This window comes from Gopherus evgoodei, chromosome 8 (assembly GCF_007399415.2).
Source record: "Gopherus evgoodei ecotype Sinaloan lineage chromosome 8, rGopEvg1_v1.p, whole genome shotgun sequence".
NCBI lineage: Eukaryota > Metazoa > Chordata > Testudines > Testudinidae > Gopherus > Gopherus evgoodei.
The window spans coordinates 7873377-7897402 of NC_044329.1; the positions used below are offsets into that span (position 1 = coordinate 7873377).

Below are 24026 nucleotides of genomic sequence, written 5' to 3' on the forward strand. Positions count from 1 at the left end.
GGAAGAGAACAGAGCACTGATAGACTAATCTGGATCACTTGATAAAGTAGGTGCAAGCAGAACCACATTTTCGTACAGCTAAATGTAAACCTAGATATCTTGGTATAAAGAATATAGGCCATACTCATAGGATAGGGAATTCTATCCTAGGAAGCACTGACTGAAAAAGGTGAGGGGAAAAGGTGGGTGGAGAAAGAGCATGTGATAGTGGATAATCCAGTGAACATGAACAGCCCCTTTGGCCACAATGTTGCAGGGGCAAATATGCTCCTTAGATGCATAAAACAGGGAAACCTAAGGGGAGAGACTGCACCTCTATTTCACATGAATACAACCACGGCTGGAATACTATTACCAGTTCTAGTGTCCACAGTTCACACAGGATATTGGAAGAGTAGAGTGAGGTTCAGAGAAGAGTCACAAGAAGGATTAAAAGAGTAGGAAACACCTTATAATGACTGAGCTTTTTGTGTCATCCACTGATCAGGTTTTAAGTACCCCTAGAGAGAATATTTGATAATAGGCTCTTAAATCTAGCAGACATTTTGTATTTGTGCAGAACACACCCATTCAAAAAGATGTCCATCCAAATAGCATGCCCTGAGGGGAAGCATGCATGGATCAGGATGGCTGATGCTGCCGTTGTGTCAGTAGAGCAAGGAAAGGGAATTGGGGGGCATGCAGAAATGTGACGGAGGTTGGGAAACCAAAACAGTCCAGGCCAGTGTGATGTTATCAGGATAACTGTCTCTGTGTCCTGTTTGACCTTGTGTGGTACCCACAGTATGAGCAGGAGAGGAGGGAAGACAACTGAATTGATCCAACCAGGGTCGGATGAGAGCATCACACTAAGTGCTGCTCCAGACCTCCACTTGAGCATTCACAAAGGATGCAAAGAAGTCTCTGGTCAGAGTTCCACATTTGTTGAAGACGGCTTGTAGTACATTGTCGTAGAGTTCCCACATGTAGTTGTTCACGAACTGTTTGCTAAGTCAGTCTGCAATCACTTCAGTGTCCCTGGGGGAGAGGCTGTAGACTAGATTATCTTGTGGTCGATACCCCAGTTCCAAAGGGTGATTGCTTATGAACACAGAACTGGTGACCTCATACCCAGTTTGTTGATGTAGCACACCTGTCGTGGTATTGTCCAACACAGTAAAAATATGGTGGGAACAAATGCGACGGAGAAGGGCCTGGTATGCCTTTCTTACATCTTAGCACTCCAGAATGTTGATGTGCATCCTGGATTTCCAAGGGGTCCATGTTCTGAGTCATGTCCATCCATATGTGCTCCCCACCCTAAAAAGGGAGGCATCTGTGATAATAGTCTTTTCCAGGAAGGCGGGGTGGGGTGGGGGGCGAGAAGGGAACTCCTCTTTCACAGACCTGATGAGGTTCCCACCACCACTGGAGGGATGAGAGTACCTTTGTGGGAGGAGAGGAGAGCCACAGTATCATGAATGACAAGTAAACCTTCTGGTGCCACATCCTGAGGTTGTGAAAAAGTGAAGACGAGCAAAGGTGGTGAGATACGTGCACAAGGCCATGTAATCCAAGAGGGAGAGAAAAGTCCTGGCCATGACTGACATTGTTCAGTTCTTGCAGAGTTATGAGTTCTTGCAGAATCTGGAACCTGTCCCATGGTAGGTAGGCTTGAGCTGTGACCGAGTTGATTGTGGCCCTTACAAAGTGTAGGCTTTGGGTAAGTTTTAAGGCTGACTTTTCTGTTTTGATACTGACCCCTACGGAAGAAAGGAAGCCCAGCAACAGAGGTTGAGGCCTGAGCTTCTTGTCTGGACTGTGCTGCCAGAAGCCAGCTGTTGAAATGCAGGAATACAATAAGTCCATAACGTCTTATGTGAACTGCCACTGAGAAAAGCTTGGTGAACACTCTGGGAGCCATCATGAGTCCAAAGGGGAGTATTCTGTACTGGAAATGTGAGCTGACCATATATCTGAGGAACCATCTGTGGGCCAGATAAACATCTATGTGAAAGCAGGCATCCTGCATATCAAAAGCTGTAAAGCACATGCCTTTTTCTAATGAGGGGATGATTTCAGATGGTAATACTAGCAGCAATCTTAGCTTTAGGATGAATTGACTGAGAAAACAAAGATCCATAATAGCCAAGAAAAAGGGCGGATGGAGACTTATCAGGAAGTAAGTTGAATAGAACCCCGTTCCTCAATATTCCAGAGGGATATGCTGTCTTGTTCCTCTCTGTAGTAAGGAGCATACCTCCTGGGTGAAGGTGATGATGTGAAATTGATCCCAGAAGAGGGATCGGAGGGGGGCTGTGGATGAGGTAGCATGCTGACCTCTATCATAGCCATGGTGGATGACATTTAGCATCATCTGTCTGTTATTGCACTCCAAACTGAGAAGAATACAGATTACCCCCAAAGGGCTGGGGTGCTTGTATGCAGTAGGTATGTGTGATTTACTGCTCTCTAAAGTTTTTCTGAAGTATTGTCTCTCTGGTGGTTGACATCTGAGAAGAAGAAGAACGCAAAGGTGGTCCCCAGAGGATGTGATCTGAGAGTTTTCTGATGCTTGGCGTGGCAGTTCATAGGACCTCTGATGGAAGAGATGCTTGGTCCTGTTGCATTGTGTAGGTGGAGCTGGGTTATACTGGCACTCCATGCAGGCATCTGTAAATACGCTGGGTATGCACTGTAGCTCTGGAATCCTTGAGGGTATGCAAGGAATAGTATTTTTGGGTTAAAAAGATGGGATTTGTTGAAAGGTAGATCTTAGATGATATTTTGTACCTCCCTGTGTAAATTAGAGGTATGGAGCCACAATTCCTGCCACAAACTATACCCACGGCCATGGACCATGCAGAAGTGTCCACTTCAATCAGCTGAGAACGCAGCGAAGTCCTCACCACTAGTTTACCCTCTTCTATGATCACTTGGAGTAGGTATACACACGGCTGATGTGTGCCAAGCTGTCATAGGCGGTTCGGGTAGAGTGTCGTTGATGAGTAGCTCAACTTTTACCCAGTGCCACTGAATAAGGATGTCCAGGAGCTGGTGTTGGGTATCTCTGTACCTCCTCCAGTGGGAAATAAAGCTCCCTGCCACCCTCCTTAGGAGATCCTGAAATTGGCAGAAGTATTCAAGGAATGAAGAGGACACCAAAGCAAGTGCCACATCCATAGAGGAAGACTGAAATCTCTCTTGCTGTGTTGGTTACCATCGGAACCAGGTCTGAGCAGCTATTCCTCTATCGCTGGTCTGACGTCTCTGGAAGGCACGCAGGCCAGGAAACTGAGAGAAGTATCCCTTGCCAAATGTGTAGATTCTTGCCGATGAGTATTGTGGCAAAGGTCCCCCCATAGGGCTAGTATGACTGATCCCAAAGGTGTTGAGAAGGACCCCCATGGCGTGGGAACCCAATGATCTGAAGCAGCTGCAGCCTAGGATCTAGTGCTACAGTGTAGATGGCTTTCTTTCAGGAGTCCTGACAGCAGTATGTGATGGACGGACCATGCCCCTATCTCACTCATCTGACGATGAGAATCTAGAACAGTTCTTCAGGTAGCACTGTCAGAAGCATGTGGATTGCTGGAGCGGGAGGTGAATGCTAGACCCAAGTGTGGCATGTCTATAGGGGAAGTTACAGTCTCCCCTAGAAGTGGAGGGTCTGGACAGGCACTGGAGAGGTTTAGGTCTCCCAGTGCAAACATGTCCTGGGGTTTGGTGCCCTCCCCGGTGTCCCAGGAGTAAGGGCACTCTCGATACTTGGTAATGGTGCCAAGTTGTAGACTTCCCCACAGCAGAAACTGGTATCATCTTATGGGGCGCTAATGCTGTTGGGTCAGTTCTATCCCTGGTACCAGGAGATCAGTCCCCTGTGGGACCTCTTCTCATGCTTATGAGGTTGGCGGCGTGCTCCTTCACCATGACTGGAGGACAGTGGAAGGAGTGTCTCCTTTCTTGGCCTTGGAGGAATGCTTATGACCCGTATCTTTGCTCTTGACGTAGGCCCCAGCATAGGATCCATAGTGGTGGTACTGCTGGTCCCGGACTCGGATTCTGTAGCAGCAGAGGGCACTCCCACCCTGTCTCAGGCCACTGTACAGGGAGGTTCCCCAACCTGATTCCAAGGCCTCATGGCAACTTCCGTTCTTTTAGGTTGGAGAGTCAACCTTCCAGGGTCACGCTCTTGCACCTAGATGCAACATGGCCCTCTCCCAAGCAGTAGAGGCAGCGTTGGTATTTGTCGCTGACTGAGAAGGAACTGGGCAGGAGGCCGAGATTTTAAGACCAGAGGGTGTGTTCAGCAGAGTCCAGTACACCTGCGTATGGGTACAGAGACAAAAGAAGCCCCCAAACAATTCTACTCTAAAGCTACTAGAAACTACCTAAAAATAAACAGTAAAAATCTGTAAACACTATATACAAGTTTAGAAAGTGTGTCATCAAGCAATGGATACCACTCATTCGACCAAGACCACGTGGCAGGAGAAGGAATGGGAGTTTGCAGTCAGACCACCTGGCTCTTATGACTTCGGAACCTAAACCATGAAGGGAGTTCAGAGCACATGCACAGACTAATGACACTACTACTTTTAAATTCTCTGGCTCCAGCACGCATGGTGTTCCTGTGTAACCCCAGTGGGAATACAACAGGGACATCACTTGAAGAACCATCCATATGAAATAATATTGCTGAATTAAAAGTGAACTCAGTTGTAAACAAGTGTTGGTTTGTGCAGGAGAAATATACAAGTACAGCAGGTTAAACTGCATGTGCAGCAAAGTGGAAAATGAGGTTCTGCTACTTTCCAAGTCCAAGGCTTGGAGCCGTCCAAATCCCACTGCTTATAAAATGGAATGAGACTGCAGTCTCTGGCTATCAAAAAAACAACAACAGTCAACTAGTGGAGTTAGGCAATAAGGTTGGAACAACTTAAATGCACAACACAAGGGCACATCAGAATTTAACAGATTTCCAGAGATACCAAATCCTTGGATTCAGTTATTATCTAGCTTTAAACTAACAATTTACATACCAAGATTTTACTTTATATCTTAAAATATAATTTACAGACTTCATTTAAATGTTTAGGATTCACAGCTTTAGCAATGAGGCAATGTTTAAAGCAGAGCTGGAAGATATCATGGGCTGCCTATGCCCTGCAGTTAGAGCATACATAAAATGTTGGTATTTTATTCATAATTAAAAAAACAAGACAAGACTAGTTTACTTTCATGATCCAGTGCTAAAAATAAATAGTTAATATATCCAAGGCTTCTGGGCCAAATCATAGCTACTAGCTTCTTGACGACGCTACATTTACTACCTTTTCTAATCAGATTGTGGGCCTATAACAAATCCCATCTGGCATTCAGCTCCAATAGCTGCCCCTTTCTCCAGGTGTTCTGTAGAACCTCCTGACGGCACTGTGGCCCTTTGCTCAGTTGTTAGAGTAGCCATTAAGCAAGGCTGCAGCTCCCCTTCACCTCAATACTGAAAACCCAGAGATAAAAGCCTTTAGCTATTTTTTAGCCAATTAGACAAAGAAAGCTGTATAGATTTAAGTTTCTTTATTAATCAGAGTAAACTTACATTTATAACTTATCCAATATATTTATATATGCATACTGCATCTACAATTATCCTTTTTCAAACAGACAGACAGGACTTTTCTGTGAGAGAAGTCACAGTTCTCATTTAGCAACACTTGAGGATTTTGTTTTTGAAACAATTTATGGAGGCAATACTGGCATTTAGAGATAAGTGCATATGGGGATAGCAGAGGGGTGCAGAGAAACTGGTCACTAGCACCATGTTTGCTGCCACAGGTTGGAGTGGAGCCATATGTAGAGGAGATAAAACTTCTTTACTAGTAATGAATAATTGTAAGAATACCCTCTCCATCCCAGAGATCCAAATCTTAGACACTGTCAAATACATTTTAAAATCCACATTCTCAAGTTCTGTTAATTCACTGGATAACCAAACACTCTGAAAGGCCAGTTTACATCCCCACTTACTTTTTACTAAGAAAATATCAGTAAGTTTGCTATGTTTCCTTTACTGCCTTTCACTGATCACAATTCCAAGACGACTATTTTTCAGTCTTTCCAACATACTCTTTACTATTTCAGACATTAAAAATGCCAAGTGAACAGTGACACTCAAATCTATGGTAGAGTCTGTTGGCTCTGTAGAACCAGTTATCTAACAGATTTCTTCATTAAAAAGGTGAGAGAATTCAGGTTTTGCTATATAAAGACCAAAAGACCCTTTATAAGAAGTCCATTAACCACTGCACTTATGTGCAGTCAAACTGCTTTCCACTTACTAAAATGCAGACTTCTTTCCAAGTACTTTTAAGAGTCACTAACTGTTCAAGTCACAGGTGGGAGATAACTGAAGCTTCAGGTAGTCAGAAAATACTGTTAGCCTTAATATATTCTCCTTTTACTTGGAAGTGGATAGCTAACAATGCCAACCCTTTTAACGAAATTGGCACCTTATCCTTTTATCTATTCAAAAGAGGCTTGCCATTTAAACACTGGAGGCAAAGTTAGATGCCATGACAAAAGTTAAAACTGAAGTTTTCTATCCATTGTGGAGATTCACCATTTAATGTAGTGACTATTTAAAAGATTTACATTATGGGACCAAAGAAAGCCATCACATGCAAACAGGAGACCCTTTCAAAGAGGTCCAGTAGAAGCAGAAAGATGTGTACATTCAGCTTTAATGCAATACCATTTAATAGCTGATGTCTGAAAAGCATTTCAGAATTTCACTTCTAGTAGTGTTTTGGAAGAGAGGGTGTGTGTAGGAGAAAGTACTGGAAATTAAGGCAGTTTGTACGTGAAGATAAAAACAGCATTAAGTGAATTGCATTAAAATAGGTTTGTAAATTGTGCCGAGATAGTAGCTGAACACCAGAGGCCATCTATGAATTGGCAAACCTATCTACACCTATTTTTATCTGGGAGGGACTAAATCACGAGTAGTACTGCTACTCTATAAAAGCTATCTGGAAAGCCAAGAAGAATTAAATTAAAAGCAGTGCCTATAAAAACATGGCAGTTTCCAACAGCAGAGCAGAGCTATTTTGGAGAGAGTAAGATGAGGTGTTTAAAAAGTGAAGAGATGTCCCATTTCTAGAAGTAAGTTTAAACAGAAGTCTAAATTTACCATGTTCTACTTGCACACTACAGAGCAGTCAAGCAATCCTGCTATGCATTTACGATCACTGGTATTAAAACAAAACAAACCACCAACTCTCTTGGTTAAGGACAGGCAGCCAGAGTTTTTGTTTTTAAATGTTAGACATTGGTAAGATGGTTTTCAAAAACTGGGGTAATTTTTTTTTCTAGAATTGTTCTTCACCTTCTACCCTACTCTAAACAAAAATACAAATGGAACATGGAGTGTTTCTGTTCAGTGCAAGGAGCAATTTAGGACATTTAAAGTTATTTTGAACAAAGGGCAAAAAGCTAGTCTTTGTAGACATTAACCTTCCCTCTTTAATACATTTTGGTACACTAATGAAAGCATCAGAGTCTACCATCTTAGAGGTATGCTCTGGTGGTGGTCATTTGCATTCCACAAACAAACAAAACAAAACAAAAAAAAAACTTTTAGAACAGTATAATATACTAGACGTGACATTTTTTTTAAAAAAAAATTTATTTAACTGGATTTGGAACCCCCTATATTCACAATATAATTTAGAATGCAACTGTTACATGAAAAGCAGATGAAAGACTCAAATGGTTACACATATCAAGTAGGTTATTCCATGTGCTCCTTCCCCATCTACAAATACTGACATCTTTGCTTCTGATATGAGTCTTTAGGTCTACTTGTCTATTCTTTTCTCACCTCCCTGTCTCTATGCAGGAGTTTAGATACAGGGCAACAATAAGGAGATTAGGGACACTGTCATATCCAGTGTTTGGACCCTAGAAAGAAGTAGGTGTAGCTTAAAAAACAAAAAACACCCTTTTGCCCCACAAAAAACCCAACACACCTATAAAAGTTTGATAGTGAGCCAAGCATAAAGTAGTTTTCAGTAGTGGAGGCCAACCTACACTCTAAAGAAGCTGCATAGTAGCAGAGAAAGCTAGGGCCGGAGGAAGGGAAAAGTATTTAAAACAAACAAACAAACAAACCAACCCCCGAACAACCACTGCCTACTGTGAAGAGCTCAAGAACTAAAGAAATCAGACATCCGGCCTCTTTGAGTCTTGCAAGATTAAGTACCATAGTTAAACCTACCCCCGCTACCTTAAGCCAATTGTGAACACTTAACTGGGCAACAGCCATAGGCAACATGCTTATTTCATTGCTTACCTATGCTTCTCCCTCAACAAGTAAATGAGAGGGCTTTCTTGGGAATATCAACACATCTTAGTTAGATAGTTTCTTGGACTTAAACTTCCTTCCCATCCCTAATTTCCTTATTTGAGAGGACTTAAAAAAAAAAAAGGTGTCAATGTAGCCACTGACAGCTAACACGACCACCAAATTTAAGGGATATACAGGCATTGCCAGTAATTTCCATGTTTATAAAAAAAAAAAAAAAAAAGTTATAAAAACTGCATTTCATCAACTAGCATTTTTCTAAATCTGTTATTTTTCATTGATCAATTAATACATTAAATTAAGCTAAGGTTGAGAGACTGGCAAAGTTCTACCAATCTATTTAAAAACTAAAATAAAAGGTTAGTTTTGTTACATTCCAAAATCCACAGCCCATTACATTAAATGCATCTTTCTACAGGAATGGTGTTCTTTTTAAAGAGATGATTGCAAATATTTTACTGCTAGACACTCAGTTACATTGGATAGTGCGACTGGAACCTGCGGATGGTGAAGTCTTGAGGTTTGTTTGAGTTTCAACATAAGGTATCCAAGGTCCTCTCCCAGAACCATGTTGGGGGAAAATATAATCATAGATGAAGTTCTTATGATTTTTTCAATCTATTCATGCTTTCTTCCTCCTGCAGTATTAAAAGAAAGTGAAAGTGTGGTTTAAAAAAAAAAAAAGTCTGGTCTCTCTCCTTCTGAATTTGCTATTAAGGTAGGAAATACTCTAAAGCTAATTTACAAATTAACAGTTGTAAACTACTGCAATACTACATTGGAAATAGAATGAACCTTTCAACAAAAAACAACAATTACCAAAGCTTCCACTTTGTTTTTTTTCCCCTGTACTGCTGATATACTAACCCACTTTTCAGGGCTGATCTACCGTATTTTACTCTGAAGTTTAGATGAACTGTGATCTTTTATTTTCACTATGAAAGTTCACTTAAATTTGGTTCTTATACTATGATGCATTCTAAGAGGGAAAATAAATACTTTGCTACCATGAACGCACGCACTCCAAATTCCTATGCCTACAGCAAAAGTTGTGTGTCATCTTTTCTTGGCTTACTGGTTTTATGCTCGGACATTTGTCTTTTACTGTAATAGTGTCAACCACAATTTCTTGTCCTCTCTACAGGGCAGCTGCTTACTAGCAGACTTCTAATTTCTGCAGGCTGCTACCATTATTCCAGTCCACCTCTTTGCAATATTAAGGATAAGTTATACTACTCTACTTGTATTTGGGTACCAATGTAGCTTTAGTCAGATATTAAATACAACTGCCATATATACTCGCTCATTAGCTTATTTGTTTATAAGCAACCCCCAAGATGGTTAGGCAAAAATAGCAAAAACTGTATGACCCTTTCATAAGCCGGCTCTGTATTTCAGGGGCTGGCAAACTTTGGCTCCTGCCGTCATGGTAAACGCTAGTGGCTCAGGACGTTTTGTTTACCTGGAGCATTCACAGGCATGGAGCCCCTCACGCCCAGCGGCTGCGGTTTGCCCTTCCCAGCTAATAGAAGCCATTGGCTGGAACGGCAAACCACAGCCACTGGGAGCTGAGGGGTCCATGCCTGAGAACGCTCCAGGTACACAAACAACAAGGTATTAGATATTCAATTCAATGATTCCATAGGGTTTTAAATCAAATTTGGTGTAGACCTGTTTATAAGCCGACCCCCACTCTTTGATGCATCACTTTTACCAAAATATTCGGCTTATGAACAAGGTATATTACAGTACTTCCAAAAAGCCATTGTAGCAGTAGGAATCCTTGCTAGTTTGCCTGAGTGAGAGCAGCAAAATGGTGAGGGCAAGATTTTCCAGAGTTTCATGGAGGTTAGCTACTTCCACTGTCTTCAGTGGGGAGTCTTACCATAGATTCAGTACACTCCACAACCTACTATATGGCAGCAGTCAGGCCAATAAGGACTGCTTTGAAAAAAGCCACCCAAACACACTGTATAGAAGGCTCAACATTCTTTCATCTCTAGAAAAGGTCTCTCCCAAAACAGAGAGAACACATTGGTACGGTAGTGCTTTGCTGCTGCTCTGTATAAATTGAAGGATTTCATTCCACATATCCACATTGGTCCAGGGGTTCTCAAACTGGGGGCTGGGACCCCTGAGGGGGGTCATGAGGTTATTACACGGGAGGTTGCAAGCTGCCAGCCTCCACCCCAAACCCTGCTTCGCCTCCAGCATTTACAATGGTGTTAAGTATATTTTTAAAAGTGTGTTTTTATCAGGGGGTCGCATTCAGAGGCTTGCTATATGAAAGAGGTCACCAGTACAAAAAAGTTTGAGAACCACTGCACTAGTGATTCTGGTACTGTTCAAAATTGCAAAGTTTATATAAGATTTAAGGACCAATATTGGATCATCTGTCCATACCCAGTGCCACTATTACAGATTACTGGATTTTGTACTAGCCAAATCATGAACATCTCAGAAAACTGCACCCCATGAGTACTGGAACCCCCTGCCCAATAGAGTCCACCTCCTGAACCTGGTCCTTCACTTCCCCTGTGCAGGCTCTATCTAAGATGTTGACGATCCCAGGCTGAAGGACTGCGAGAGGTACAGATTGTGTCAGTACTCCTTGAGTGCACCCTCTGGCTCTCTGCTTGCAAAGTACCCATGGCCTTCCCAGCAGAGGAGGGTAACTGTCAGCTGGGTAGCTGTGGCAGTGGATGAGTGAGCGGGGCAGGGAGCCTGGCTTGACCCCTGGAGTGAGGTCACCCACACAAAGAATAAACTAACTGTTTAACTTGTCAGACAAAGCCCCCTCCCCTTCACTGCAGTCCCATCAGGTCCTTGCTCCCCCAATAACCTCATTGTGCTGCTCTTGTGGGGGGCATGCCCCTCCCTTTTGGGAAACTGACATATGTAAGTATAAGAGCTTTATAAGTTTACCCATATTCTCATATCCTGCCCCATCACTGTAGTACTGCAGTGACTCTAGGCAAGTGTCCCCGCTTATGACTTCTCCAATATTTCAGATGTCATAGCCCATTAGAACCCATTTTACTATAGAAACTAGTATAGACCAGGACATAGGGGTTATTCCCTTTCCTCTGTTTTCATATCTTTAGTCTCAAATTCTTATATTAGCACTGTCTCAAACTTCAAAGTATCCATCAGAATTTTTTAAATCATCATGGACTAAGCTCAACTATACTTTTGTCACATGCCAGTGGAGTTGGATCATGTGTTTTAAAAGTTGCTTCTTTTTTTAAGCAAGCTATGCAATCATTAAATATCACTAGCGGACCACCTACATGATCACTTCTACTTAGAAGAGCACCAAAACGTTGCTTTTACCTCTGATGTGGGTTTTCCATCTTCTTCCTCTTCCTCCTCCTCCTCCTCCTCTTGACTAGCACTTCCAACATCAGCATCACTCTTTTGCTTCTCTTCTAACCAAGCAAACATCAAGAATTAAATGAATGTATATTCTGTTGTCTAGGGAGAAATGATTCACCTTAAGTTCTCCACTGACTTCCGTCTAGGTCTACCAATAGCACTACCCTCACTTTCTACATGAAAGAGTAAATCAATTCCAGGTTTCTACTCCATTTCAAGACGCCTCCATTATGCTTACCCTGCTTGTCCTCATTTGATTCCGCTTCCACCTCCTCCTCCTCTTCCTCCTCTTCATCTGCCTTGTCTTTTCCCTCCTCTTTCTCCTCATTCACATCAGGTTGAGGAGCATCAGTCTTTTTGTACTCTGCAGCGCTTGGCTGTTTCTAGAATTTGTCAGAAGAGTCGCACAATAATCAACTGCCCATTTCAGGTTCTTGTACAACCCCATTTTGACTATTTCTAGGTATTTCAGAAGGAAATTTATACCTTTCCAGAACAGCAGAAGAGGACAACAAGGAACACAGGAAGAGCCACAGTTAGGATGTACACCACCCACAGCCAGGGACGCTCTTCAGCAGCTGCCATCATCTGGCCCACAACACCAGGCTAGAAGATAAATTGAATCCTGAAGGCTTGTGTATTCAGCTCTCTTACTCCTGTACACAGCAAGTTTTATGGCTACCCGTGGGCACTAGGTAATTGTCTCCAGTCATACTTAGTAGGAACAGCCTCATAATATACACAGAATTAGTCTGTTATTGCAAAAGCTAATTATTTGCTTTACTGTAGCACCTAGGAGCCCTAAATCATGAACCAGAACAACACTGTGCTTGGCACTGTTCAAACAGATGGTCCCTGCCCCAAGCTTAGTCTTCAATGAATGATTTTAGTCTTCTGAAGTCAGAAAAGTATGTGGAATAATATTCGACAATCTAAAATAAAAATTAAAAACAACGCAACATAGAGCTATGAGGGTGGCCATTTGTCATGGGCAAGATAAAAAAAAGTTATGTTCCCAACAATAAGACAGGAAAAGGAGAGTCCAGCATTCGATGAAGGCGGCATGCCCCACAAAAAATTTTTTTAAAAAGTAACTAAAACACATTACATTTGAACAGAAAAATCCATAGAGATATTTATGTAGCCTGGTTTTGGCAGAGAAGATTATATCCTTCAATTTGAAAGCTTGTATCAGTTCATGTTTGGAGGAAAAAAAAAAGTTATCTTTAAACAAGGACTAGCAGCATAGTTTTTGTAAGAGCGAAAGCTAGAGGAGCTTGAAGCTCTTCTAGACAAGAAACAGATACCACTGTTTATTGTTAGAGGTATACAAAAATAAAAAATTTTGCTCCTCACCTCTGCAGCACCATCAGCTGCCTTTTTTAGACCCCAACCATCATTGGCCCAATCTTCTGCCACAACTCGGTCTGTACAGATGATGAAGTTGTCAAAGAAGATGTCAGAGGTCATTGACCATAGTTCAAGGCCCACAGCATTGAAGGGAGTCATTTTGAAAGGTTCTAGATCTTCAAAGAAATCTGGGTTTGGGATCTTCCCTGGGCTTCCAGATTCCCTGGAGAAGGCAAAGAATACTCAGCATCATGCACCACACCAAAATTTGTTTTTATATTTGGGTCAAAAACTTGGGAGGGGAAAAAAAGTTTGTTTCCCCCACACTGTAACAAAAAGTTGCATTCCTAATTACAATGGATAGTCAGTTTAGGTAAATCTTTATTATGTAAAGAGGTTTACAAACCAACTACAAATCTTCTGGGAAAATATTTAGAAGAAGAGCTTCTCCCCCACTCCACCCCCATTTAAACATTCCCCTGCCACAGCAGCTGTGAGCTTCATTTATTTTGGCTTTCATGGGTAAGTTGTGACATTTGTTTGTTTATTAAGGGGAATAAAAAGTTGAACCAGTCCCCTTAGCATGCACAAGGATTGAGGTTATGGGATTTGCATTCCTGGCTATGCCACCACTTTACAGAGACTACAAGAAGCCTCTTGTCTTTCTGTATCGCTTAGTAAACTGGTATACCCTAAGAGGGAGCAGTGTTCTGATTCTGGCTAGCAAGTTACCTAGAAGCATGAGACCTACCTGGTAGTTGGGATTATCAATCATAGGAGGCTTCCATTTGCCTTTGTAGTTGGGATTGTCAATCATAGGTCGTTGCCAGGTACCACAGCCAGGGGCTGACTCACATTTGGGATTTGCAATCTGAGGTGCTTCCCATTCTCCATCCATATCCTCATCCCTGGAAAAGCAAACATATTAGGGGAAAGAGGGTTTTTTTTTTTGTTCTAGGTCTAAAAAACAAAAACAAGGGGCGTGGGGGTGACTCCTTACCATTTCTACATTGTAAAGTATCATCCCCATCCCCAAAGTAAAGTAGTAAAGAGTTCTATGGATGGAAAGCAATATGAGGGCTAAGCATTAGTCATGTTTTAAGAGTAAAGTTATTGGTATTACAGCCACACCTAAAAGCCTCAGTCATGGCCCAGGACACCACTGTGCCAGAACCAAAAGATGATCCTGCCCCAAAGAGACCACAGAAGGATACAGATGGAGCACAAGAAAACTAGACAATGACTATATGTTCTGTTCTTGCTACTCAAATTGTGTCTTATTCTGGCACAAACATTATTAGCAACTGTGACACTCTGCACCCCATATTCACCATAGTGATATAATTATCATGTATCTAGTACAAAATGTGTCACGTGAGGTGTCAATGGAAAAGTTATGGTTTGCAGAATATGATTATCCTATTTGTATGCATGTATAATTTTTGTATCTGGAGTTATGAATATTGACTACGCATCTGTATTTCAAATGTGCTTGCTCCTGGGTAACTCCCACAAGTTAGTTTACATTCATTATAGCCAGCACATTGGGAGTGGACTATTCAAGATAATGACCCATCGATGAACACAATGGGCCATGGGAAAAGCTTATTCTCACTTGATGGACTTCCCTGTGAATGCTTCAGCCAGTATATGATTAATGGCTGCTATGACGCATCAAAGCATGTAAGGGCATGTGACTAAATCATGTGATTCTGGACTCCATCTTGTGCCTGTACTTTTTCACAAACTGTGCAGGGAGATTTGCTTGGAAATTGGAACAAAAGTTCCCTCCACATGGAAGACGCTATAAAGGGGGAGGTGACATCACCACTGGGGCTCACTCTCCCTACAACTCAACACCTGGAAACACCTTAGGAACAAAAACTGAACTGAGGAAGGTGGTCCCAGGCAGGAAAGAAGGAATCCCAGCCCAAATATGAAAGATCTGTAAACTGCTTGTACTATCAGAGTGAGATACTACTCGATTCAAATCTTGTCTAGTGTATAGAATTAAGACTGCAATTTTGTTTATTTTTTAGGTAACGAACTTTGATCTGTATGCTATTACTCATAATCACCTAAAATCTTTCTGTAGGTAATAAATCTGTTTTATATTTTTATCTAAAACAGTGTGTTTGAAGTGCAAAATGGGAAATCTGCTCAAGAGCAGAGGCTGGTGCATTGTCCTCCCCATATTAATGGGGGGGCGGGAGATACAGGGGGGACGACTGGGAAATAAACTTACACTGGTCAGGCTTTTGACCAGAGCAAGATGGTACAGCTCTGGGGTCTTAGGCTGGGGAGGGGGATTGGCTGGAGCCTCTGTGGTTAGCAAAAAACATTTATGTAACTGCAGCTAGGGGTGTCCTGCCTATGAATGTTTGTGTAAGAGCAGGATCTGGAGGAGTCTGCAGCTTGTCACAGCATCACAGTGAGTGAGGGAGTCCAGGATGGAGAGAGAGAAGGCTCAGTGGTACCCCAGTTCCAGGATGCACCCCAGGGAAGTCCATGACAGCAACACCTTCCTCTAACAGTTTATGTCTGGTCCATGGTAGCTCAAGTGCTGCATTATACTCCTGAAACCCAGTCAGTGCCTTTGGGTCACAAAGTGAGTATCTGATAAACTGAAGCACAGCAATTACTGCTTTCATACAAGACAGACGACTGGAAGTCTAGTAACAGCATACCAGTCCTCTGGTTTCTCTGCATCAGGATCAGCTACATATTCTGGCTCATCATCCAGCCAACCTTCTGGCTTCACAGCATCATCATCTGAAATCTTCGCAGGAGCATCCTCATCCCTTGGGAAAGAGATACAAGGCTGCTATTATATATTCCTGCCAAAAAGATTTGGCAAAAAAAATAAAAATAAAAATAAAAACACAACCCATAAGGCTTAAGGTACTGTTGCACTAGATACAGATCCTCATCTAGCCTGATTCCTAAAACAATGACTATATAAAGAGGATTACCAACTGACTGAGCAGTTATGTTTTGAATATGAAAAGGCTAAGTACTAACTGTGGGAGGCTTTTTGCTACCCCACCATGTTAGTCAGAGTACGCTCCTATTCCTTTATCTGTCTCAGGGCACATTCCTCCCAACACAATGGAGAGAAGTGACAACATTTCATGTATCCTCAGAAAGAAGCAGCCCAGGGAAAGCATGTTAATGAGCAAATATGTCATGTATTGTACCCAGTAAAAACGTTTTCTCTCTCAGGAACAAATTCTATTACCCCTGAACTTTTAATTATTTACTATATGTCTAGTCAAATTGACAAGGGAACACTAGTCAAAATTCAATTGTGTTGATTTAGCATTTTATGACTATCGAGAACAGAAGACAACATACCCCCTTTTCCAAATCAATTATGGATAACAGCGAGGTGGCGAAGTTTCCAGATGATACAAAGTTACTAAGAGTTCAAAGCTAACTACAAAGAGTTACAACAGGATCTCACAAAACGAGGTGACTGGCCAACAAAATGGCACACTTAATTTAATATTAAGTGGATAACAATCCCAACTATACACACAAAAAGATGGGGTCTAAATTAGCTGTTATTACTGAAGAAAGATTTTTGGAATTATCATGGATGTTTTCAGAAAACATCTGTTCAATGTGCAGTGGCAGTTAAAAAAGTTAACAATGGTAAGAACCACTAGGAAAGGGACAGATAAAACAGAAATCATAATACCACTATATAAATCCATGGTACGCTCACATCTTAAATACAGAAAAGGGCAACAAAAACGATCATCGGTATGGAACAGCTTCCATATGAGGAGAGATGTAAAAAACTGGGACTGTTCAGCTTAGAAAAGAGATAGAAGTCTAGAAAATCATGAATGGTGTGGAGAAAGTAATAAGGAAGTATTATTTATCCCTCCCCAAACACAAGAACCAGGGGTCACCAAATGAAATTAACAGGCAGCAGGTTAAAGACAAGAACATAAATACTACTTCACAACAACATGCAGCAAACCTGTGGAACTGGTTGCCAGGGGATGTTGTGAAGGCCAAAAGCATAACTGAGTTAAAAAAGGAACTAGATAAATTCATGGAGGAGAGGTCCATTTACAGCTATCAGCCAAGATAGTCAGGAATGCAACCCCATGCTCCGGGTTTCCCTGAACCTCTAACTACCAGTAGATGGATCTCTCAATAACTGCCATGTTATGTTCATTGCATTTAAAGCATCTGGCACTGTCCAAAGACACGATTCTAGGCTAGATGGAACTTTGACCCAGTATGGCCACTCATGTTCATAACTGTCAGTCTCTCAATGGCTATCTGGATTGAAGGTGTCAGATTTTAAACTGTCCATTTGATCCCCATCACAAGAGCTTTTTTGCCAAAATAAGCTCCAGGTATTCTTTATTTAAGTGTTCTAGCACTTGATCCTATGCCTGATCAGACATCAAATGAAGCACATCTATGGCTAAGCAAGGAACTTCATGTAAATGTTACCTGGCTTGCCAATATTCCTGGCTTGCCAATATTAATTAGTGCTGAACTTCATTCTGACACTTATTCAAGTGCAAGGGCATGGAATCAATCTGCAGTCTACTACCAGTCGGATACTAGGGTTAGGCTTGGAATAATTCATCTAAATAAAACATCATTTACCATGCACACAAACTGACAAAAAAAATTCCAGTCAATATAGAGATAGGCAAAGAACAATGTTGCTTCAGAACTTAAAGTAAATAGCCATAAATTAATGTATGTTTTGACATGTTGACATCTGTGTTAATAGTTAAAGCATTAACTTTTTGAATCTCAGTGTCTACTCTCATTAAATAATTGTCTGACCCCCATAATTTCCACAAATTGTGAAAACTGAAATACAAATTAAAAGAAAAGCCTTGAAAATTATAAAAGATAAAAATTGAATTCTGCCAAGCTTAGCTACAGTTTAAGCAGATAAATAGCTTAACACACAAATGACTGCATGTCCAGTGTCAGATTGGTCAAAACTAGCCAGTTAACTTGAGTACAGGGGACTAAAAAATAAAAATAAAATGGACAAGTGACTAGCTAAGAACTGTTTTAGACCAGCACTAGGTTATCTCGCAACAGCTTTCCCCAATTCCACCACCCAAGCTACTCACCAATCCTCTGGTTTAACAGCATCTGGGTCTGGGATCTTGGGTCTCTCGTCCCAGTCCTCTGGTTTCTGGTCATCTGGGTCCTCAATCTCTCGGGGTGGATTCACAGCAGGAGTCACATCATTTAGGAGATTCCCACTATTCACCACAGTCTGATCAACCAGGATTTCAAAACTATTATCAGGATTCAAGACTGGATAGACAGGGACAGGGAGAAAGAGTTAATAGAGCCTTTTTGGCTAACATAACGAGAAAATTGAGCTCTACAGAATCTCATTGCCACTTTCTATTCTCCTGCCCTTTTCTAAACCTCAAAACTATTACAATCATCCTTCTAGCTGAAGTTACCTCCACAGTAAACAATAATGCCCAAATGGGGCTGCCAAGGGGAAACAAATAACCTATTTTGTCTTGTGTCAAGGAATAAAAAGACAAAGATTTTTAGAGAGAGTCCTCCTCTGGATACCCAATAGGCATGAGTATTACATAGCCCCCTCAAATCAATTACATCTGGAAAAGAGTTCTGCTCTATACACACCTCACACCTGTTACCCTACTTATAAAGAGAAGAACCTAGTATAGTGAGATTTATCAGGTCCCCTCCCACCCACCCCCAAAAAAATACATCAGGCTTTGCCACTTCTATTTTCTTAACAGAAAGGACAGGAACTTTAAAGACTGTGAAGTGTAATTCCTTATTTACTTGAAAAGTAACTGGAAAAAACCTGCACCACTCTTAATGGATCTGCTCTGTATAAATTCAAGGCCCCATCTCTGGCCTTTTGTGAAATTAAAAAGCTTTTTACTACTTTTAGCCTTGCAAAGTCATCACATGTAAAACTAGCAGAACTGTGGATTCTATTCTGCCCCATCCATCAACAGAACAGTTAAGAAAGTTCCCAACTGTCAATAGGAGGGGGTGGGGGAGGTTTGATAAATTCACCAAGGATTTCTTTATTACTGGCAATGAGGCATGAAGTTAGACAAACCCAGTTTCAATCTGGACCAGCAATTAGAGTGTCCTTTTTAAACATATATCCTTCACATTTGATAACGAAATAATTGAGACCACAAAACATTGGACCCCACTATGCCTTTAAAAAAAAAAAAGTCAAAGTCACTTTTAAGACTAGATCCCACACCTGCCCACACTGCTTAGAAAGCTCCCCCTGCAATTAGTCAGCCTCAGAGCACAGCTCCATGTTCTATTCTGCACAAAGAAGAAATGCAGAAAAACCAAAACTCGGTGTTTAATCTTGAAACCAGTAAGACAGCAACTCATAGTTTCTATACTGCTTTCATTCATGAAGTCAGGAGCCTTGTTTCATTACTAGCCACATCCAGATCTAGTAGCAAAATATCTTGAAAAGCTGATTCTAAAGGAGAAGATTCGGCTGTGCAGTTGTAAAAGTCAGAGCTCCAAAGCCAAAAGCTGCCTAGCAGAGTGAGGCCCAAGCTAAGAGTGTAAGATCTTAGCAAAAAGGACAGGAGTCCTCGTGGCACCTTAGAGACTAACAAATTTATTTGAGTAAAGATTCTATGCATCTGATGAAGTGGGCTGTAGCCCACAAAAGCTTATGCTCAAACAAATTTGTTAGTCTCTAAGGTGCCACAAGGACTCCTGTTCTTTTTACAGATACAGACTAACACGGCTGCTACTCTGAAACCTAAGATCTTAGCAGGATTCAATATTCATATGGCCAATAAGAACATTCAGAATTAGGTTAACAGGACTAAGAACTAAACCAAGAGTTCTGAAAGGAGTAACTCCTTCGTAGTTAAGGGCATAAGCCAGCCTTCAACAGATAGGTGTTAGGAAGAGACTGTCCCTATAAGGTAAGTTATTCCTACTGCAGGGCCCCTTGAACATTTCTCTGGGGCTTCTGAGGATAGCCCCAGCTGTAAACAGAATATTGTACCACAACCACTGATCTTATCTAGTGTGGCAATTCTTATGCTCCTATCACTATTTTAACCATGGGTATGACCAGTCTTCACTCTCCAATACATATTCCCTATCTGACTTTTTCAGCTCTGAAAACCTCAGTGAAACAGCCAGTGAAAATGAAAGCCAATTAAAGTGACACATTGAAACAGATGCCTGAAAGGAGGGCTTCTAACACTTTGTCTCAGGGAGACACAGCATTGCTATTTCCTCCATACAGTTTAGAGCCTACTGTCCCAAAAAATTAAAGAAAAGATAGCTATGCATGCAACTAGAGAGCACGTGAAATCCCAAGTCAGTAACAGAATGCATGTAATTATACTATAAGTTAAGGTATTTAAGATCATATTTGGAAAGCCAATTTTCCTTCACCTACCAAGTTCAGAGTTCTATATTTTCCCTGCAAGAGTTAAGACTCAAAGCAATGCATGCTCCTTGATGAGATTTCTTGCATGGAAGAACAGAACAAAGAACAAACGATTTCTGCATGAGGATTCAGAACGTATGTTTTAGTTGTATGAAGTCCACATACATAGTATATTCAGTTACTCTTTTAGGACTCCTTTCCATTTCTCTTGCACCAAAGACACAAAATAAATATCCATCCTCAAACTTTTCGAGATCTGCACCTTGTTTTTTAAAAAACACTCCCCTCCCCCAAGTTTATTTGCTTTACCCAGAGTATAGAGGTGCGTCTTCTTATCAGTAAAGTAGGTCTTCAGATCTGCATCTGGACGCTTTGCATGCTTCTCTTCGTATTTGCCGGTTTTGGGGTTCTTGTGCCGAAAGATGAAGTGTAATTTATAATCTTCTCCACATTTATCAGGACCAAACATGATTGTGTAGGCAGTTTTGTCATGAAACTGATCCTTTAAAGAGAACAGTTGGAATAAATCATTCTAGAGTTCAGGTTTAGACAACACAGTGTTTACCGCAAATGCACTTCACTCATTAAGCTGCCTGATTATACCTGAGATCAAAACCAGCAACAGATGGTTGATACAGTCACAGAAATTTGAAATGGAAGAGGCCAGTTAGGACAATCCAATCCTTCTCCCTACTGCTGCTTAGCTGGGCCCTACATTTTCCATCATCCTATCCAACTGTCTTTACTTTTCCCTCATTAGTAGAAGGCCGTTTTCAAGAGTGACAGGTAAGATCAAAAGCATTAAGCCATAAAGTTGTGCAAATGTAAAATAACCTGTTGGAATTTTTTTAGTTGATGTCTAGCTAATCTAAGTCACAGAAACCCCACAATGCAAAAAATTTTTGTTTTTAAAATAAGTTATTGTCAACAGCGATTATCAGCACTGAAAGAAACTGAAATCTTTGCTGTGCATTTGACATTGCTGTGTCTCGTCAGTCTCACAGTTTCCCAGTCTGAGTAGTTCTCTCTCACAACAGGGAACATAAGAGGCATTAACAGAGTAAACTCAGCTGAAAAAGCACAGAAAAGTTAGTACCAAGCATAGGGCTGATGTATTATATGAAGCTTTTAAGAATTAACTAGATGTCTGATAATGCCATCCCTTTAACAAAAGTTATTGCAAGCAAGCTTGTCTACTCTCACTGACCCTATTCACGCATTCAGTTAAAAAAGAACTGAAGAAGTGATTGCACAATCATTAAGTGGCCTTTCACATCTTGAATAGCATATCCTGGTCAGAGATGGATCTGTATCAAGAAAGATTCTGACAAGACAGTGAAGGGGAAAGAGTCGGGACAACAGTTTTGACTTCTATTTCCATGGAGGGGAAGCCTACAGAAAACTGAAGGGCTTTGATCAAAAATATCCAGTAGCTGCTGTATACAAAATCCTCTCAAATTTTATATCTTTCAGATAATGCTGCTGGAATAGTGACCATGGGCCAGGTACAAGATGTGTTTAGTCCAAGACATTTACTGACCATAGTACATCCTGCTAGCCCATCCTGCAAGCAGCAAGTCTCTAGTACTTTCAGACACCACACTCCTTACAAAAACATTGAAATGTAAGAAGTCTGGTGTAGAGAAATATGATTAGGATCATCTTAGTCTATTTCTCTTTGATGACTCTCTCTGGAACTCATTTTAGACAACAATTGTCTAATCCCAGTCAGTCAGCTTCCTTCCACAATTGTCTAATCCCAGTCAGTCAGCTTCCTTCCACATAAAGAGCATAGTTTAATTGTGGAAGGGCTAAAGTGAAATTTACAAGATACACGATTTAGCGTGCCCTCTACAGACCTCCCATATGAGATGGCTACTCTTATAGTAAGGGGGGTGGGGGGGGGAAAGACATCCCAAAAGTGTGTGGCAGTTAATAAAAAAAGTGTTGTGGATTCTTATGGGGGAGGAGTAGGAATGCTCACCACCTACAGCATCGCAGAGAGTCAACTGTGGTAATCGGATTTTCAGAAGAATTCAGCATCCATCTGCTCCCACTCACTCAGGACAATGCAAGCTTCTGGGTGCAGACTACTTTTGCAAGTCTGCCCCTAAACACAAACAACTGCCTGCAGGCCATTAGGATCATAAGAGTTTCTTTGGGGAGGAGCAAGAGAAAGACAGGCTTGTCTTTGGGGAGTAGTAACTAAACAGCATGCACACCACTCACCAGGTTCAGCTCGGTGGTTTTAGAAAGCAGCTTCACATAGGCACCGCCACACTCGATCCCATTTTGGAAATTCACTTCATACCTGATTTTTATTTTGGGCAGAGAAGCAGAGGGCACATTATAGTACATGGATTGAAGTAGACAACATTCCCTTCATATAATGATGTAACAGAGCTTCCATACAAATTAGAAAGGTTTTTTAAATGAGTGTTTCCCACATTTCATAACGGAACTTAGGCAGATACATAAGAACCACAAAGTAAACAGCTAGGCAACAGGCAGAATGCATGAGATAATGAGTTAATCAAACTGATGAGCTGATTACCCTCCTTTCTTGCTGGGAAAGTCCCACAGATCAGCTACTCCCAATAAATCTGGATTCTTATATGTCTGCCATGACCAATCTAACAATTGTTGCTCAATTGGACAAGCTGTGTGTCCCCCATGGCAAAAGAGCTGAATCACAAGCTAGGTTTGCCTTGCTACCAGGGAAAGAGAAAGGACAATTTGCTGGACAAAAATCTATTCACTCATGAATTGTCTTTACACAGTCCCTGCTAACTGTTTGACTCCTCCTGTAAATCACAACAGACAAGTCAGTTCTCTAGGCCCTTGCTATTACAGCTTTAGCACAGAAGTGGAAACAACTGTAGTCAGTGTCACATTGCAAGGAAAGGCTAATTTCCAGAAATTCAGACAGCTAGTTTATTCAGATGGAAAAAGAAGCATTTCCAAGAACTTGAAATGGAAAGTTATTGTACACTAAAATACCCCTTTATTTATTTGCACATAAGAGTGGTAGCCAATATTCTGTGTGGTAATGGGCTACCATGCTTTACTACGGTTTGGTCAACCAAACTATGTAATTCTGGAACAAGCCGCTAACAGCCACCTGCCCTTTTTGGTGCAGTAAACACTTGTTATCTTCCACTTACTGTACAATGAGGGGTTTGGTATTAAATATGAAGGGCTTTGTCAGTTTGGCAGAGATCGCATGATGCTTGGCCCGGGAAACCAGTACAAGTCCTTTGTCCCCTGGAAGTTTAGTGTCCTTCATTTCCTCTACTTCCCATTTACCTGCAAGGAACATACACCATTTCATTACTATTATAACCCACAATTCCTTGTTTTCTTATTTTAATGAACTTTAACAAGAAACTAAAAATTGTTATTCTGTACAATATGGGTTATAACAGCATTTCCAGAAGTCACATTCAGTTATATTATTCAAGTTAGAAATTGGTGTACAGACTAGCCTTCAAAAGATGAAATTTTAATTAGGAACGGAACACATTTCAACACTCA

General features: G+C 41.2%; 1 protein-coding gene across 1 annotated transcript in view; it reads right to left on the reverse strand.

The window, feature by feature from the left end:
• Positions 1-5439: 5439 nt before the first annotated feature.
• CANX (calnexin) overlaps positions 5440-24026 on the reverse strand; it is a 31412-nt gene continuing 12825 nt past the window's right edge. The window contains 12 exon segments of the mRNA XM_030571498.1: positions 5440-8979; positions 11675-11769; positions 11955-12099; positions 12203-12322; positions 13073-13270; positions 13272-13289; positions 13818-13974; positions 15754-15867; positions 18184-18373; positions 20802-20994; positions 22722-22803; positions 23657-23798. Of these exon segments, the coding sequence (XP_030427358.1) occupies positions 8944-8979; positions 11675-11769; positions 11955-12099; positions 12203-12322; positions 13073-13270; positions 13272-13289; positions 13818-13974; positions 15754-15867; positions 18184-18373; positions 20802-20994; positions 22722-22803; positions 23657-23798 (1490 nt within the window). The 3' untranslated portion in view covers positions 5440-8943.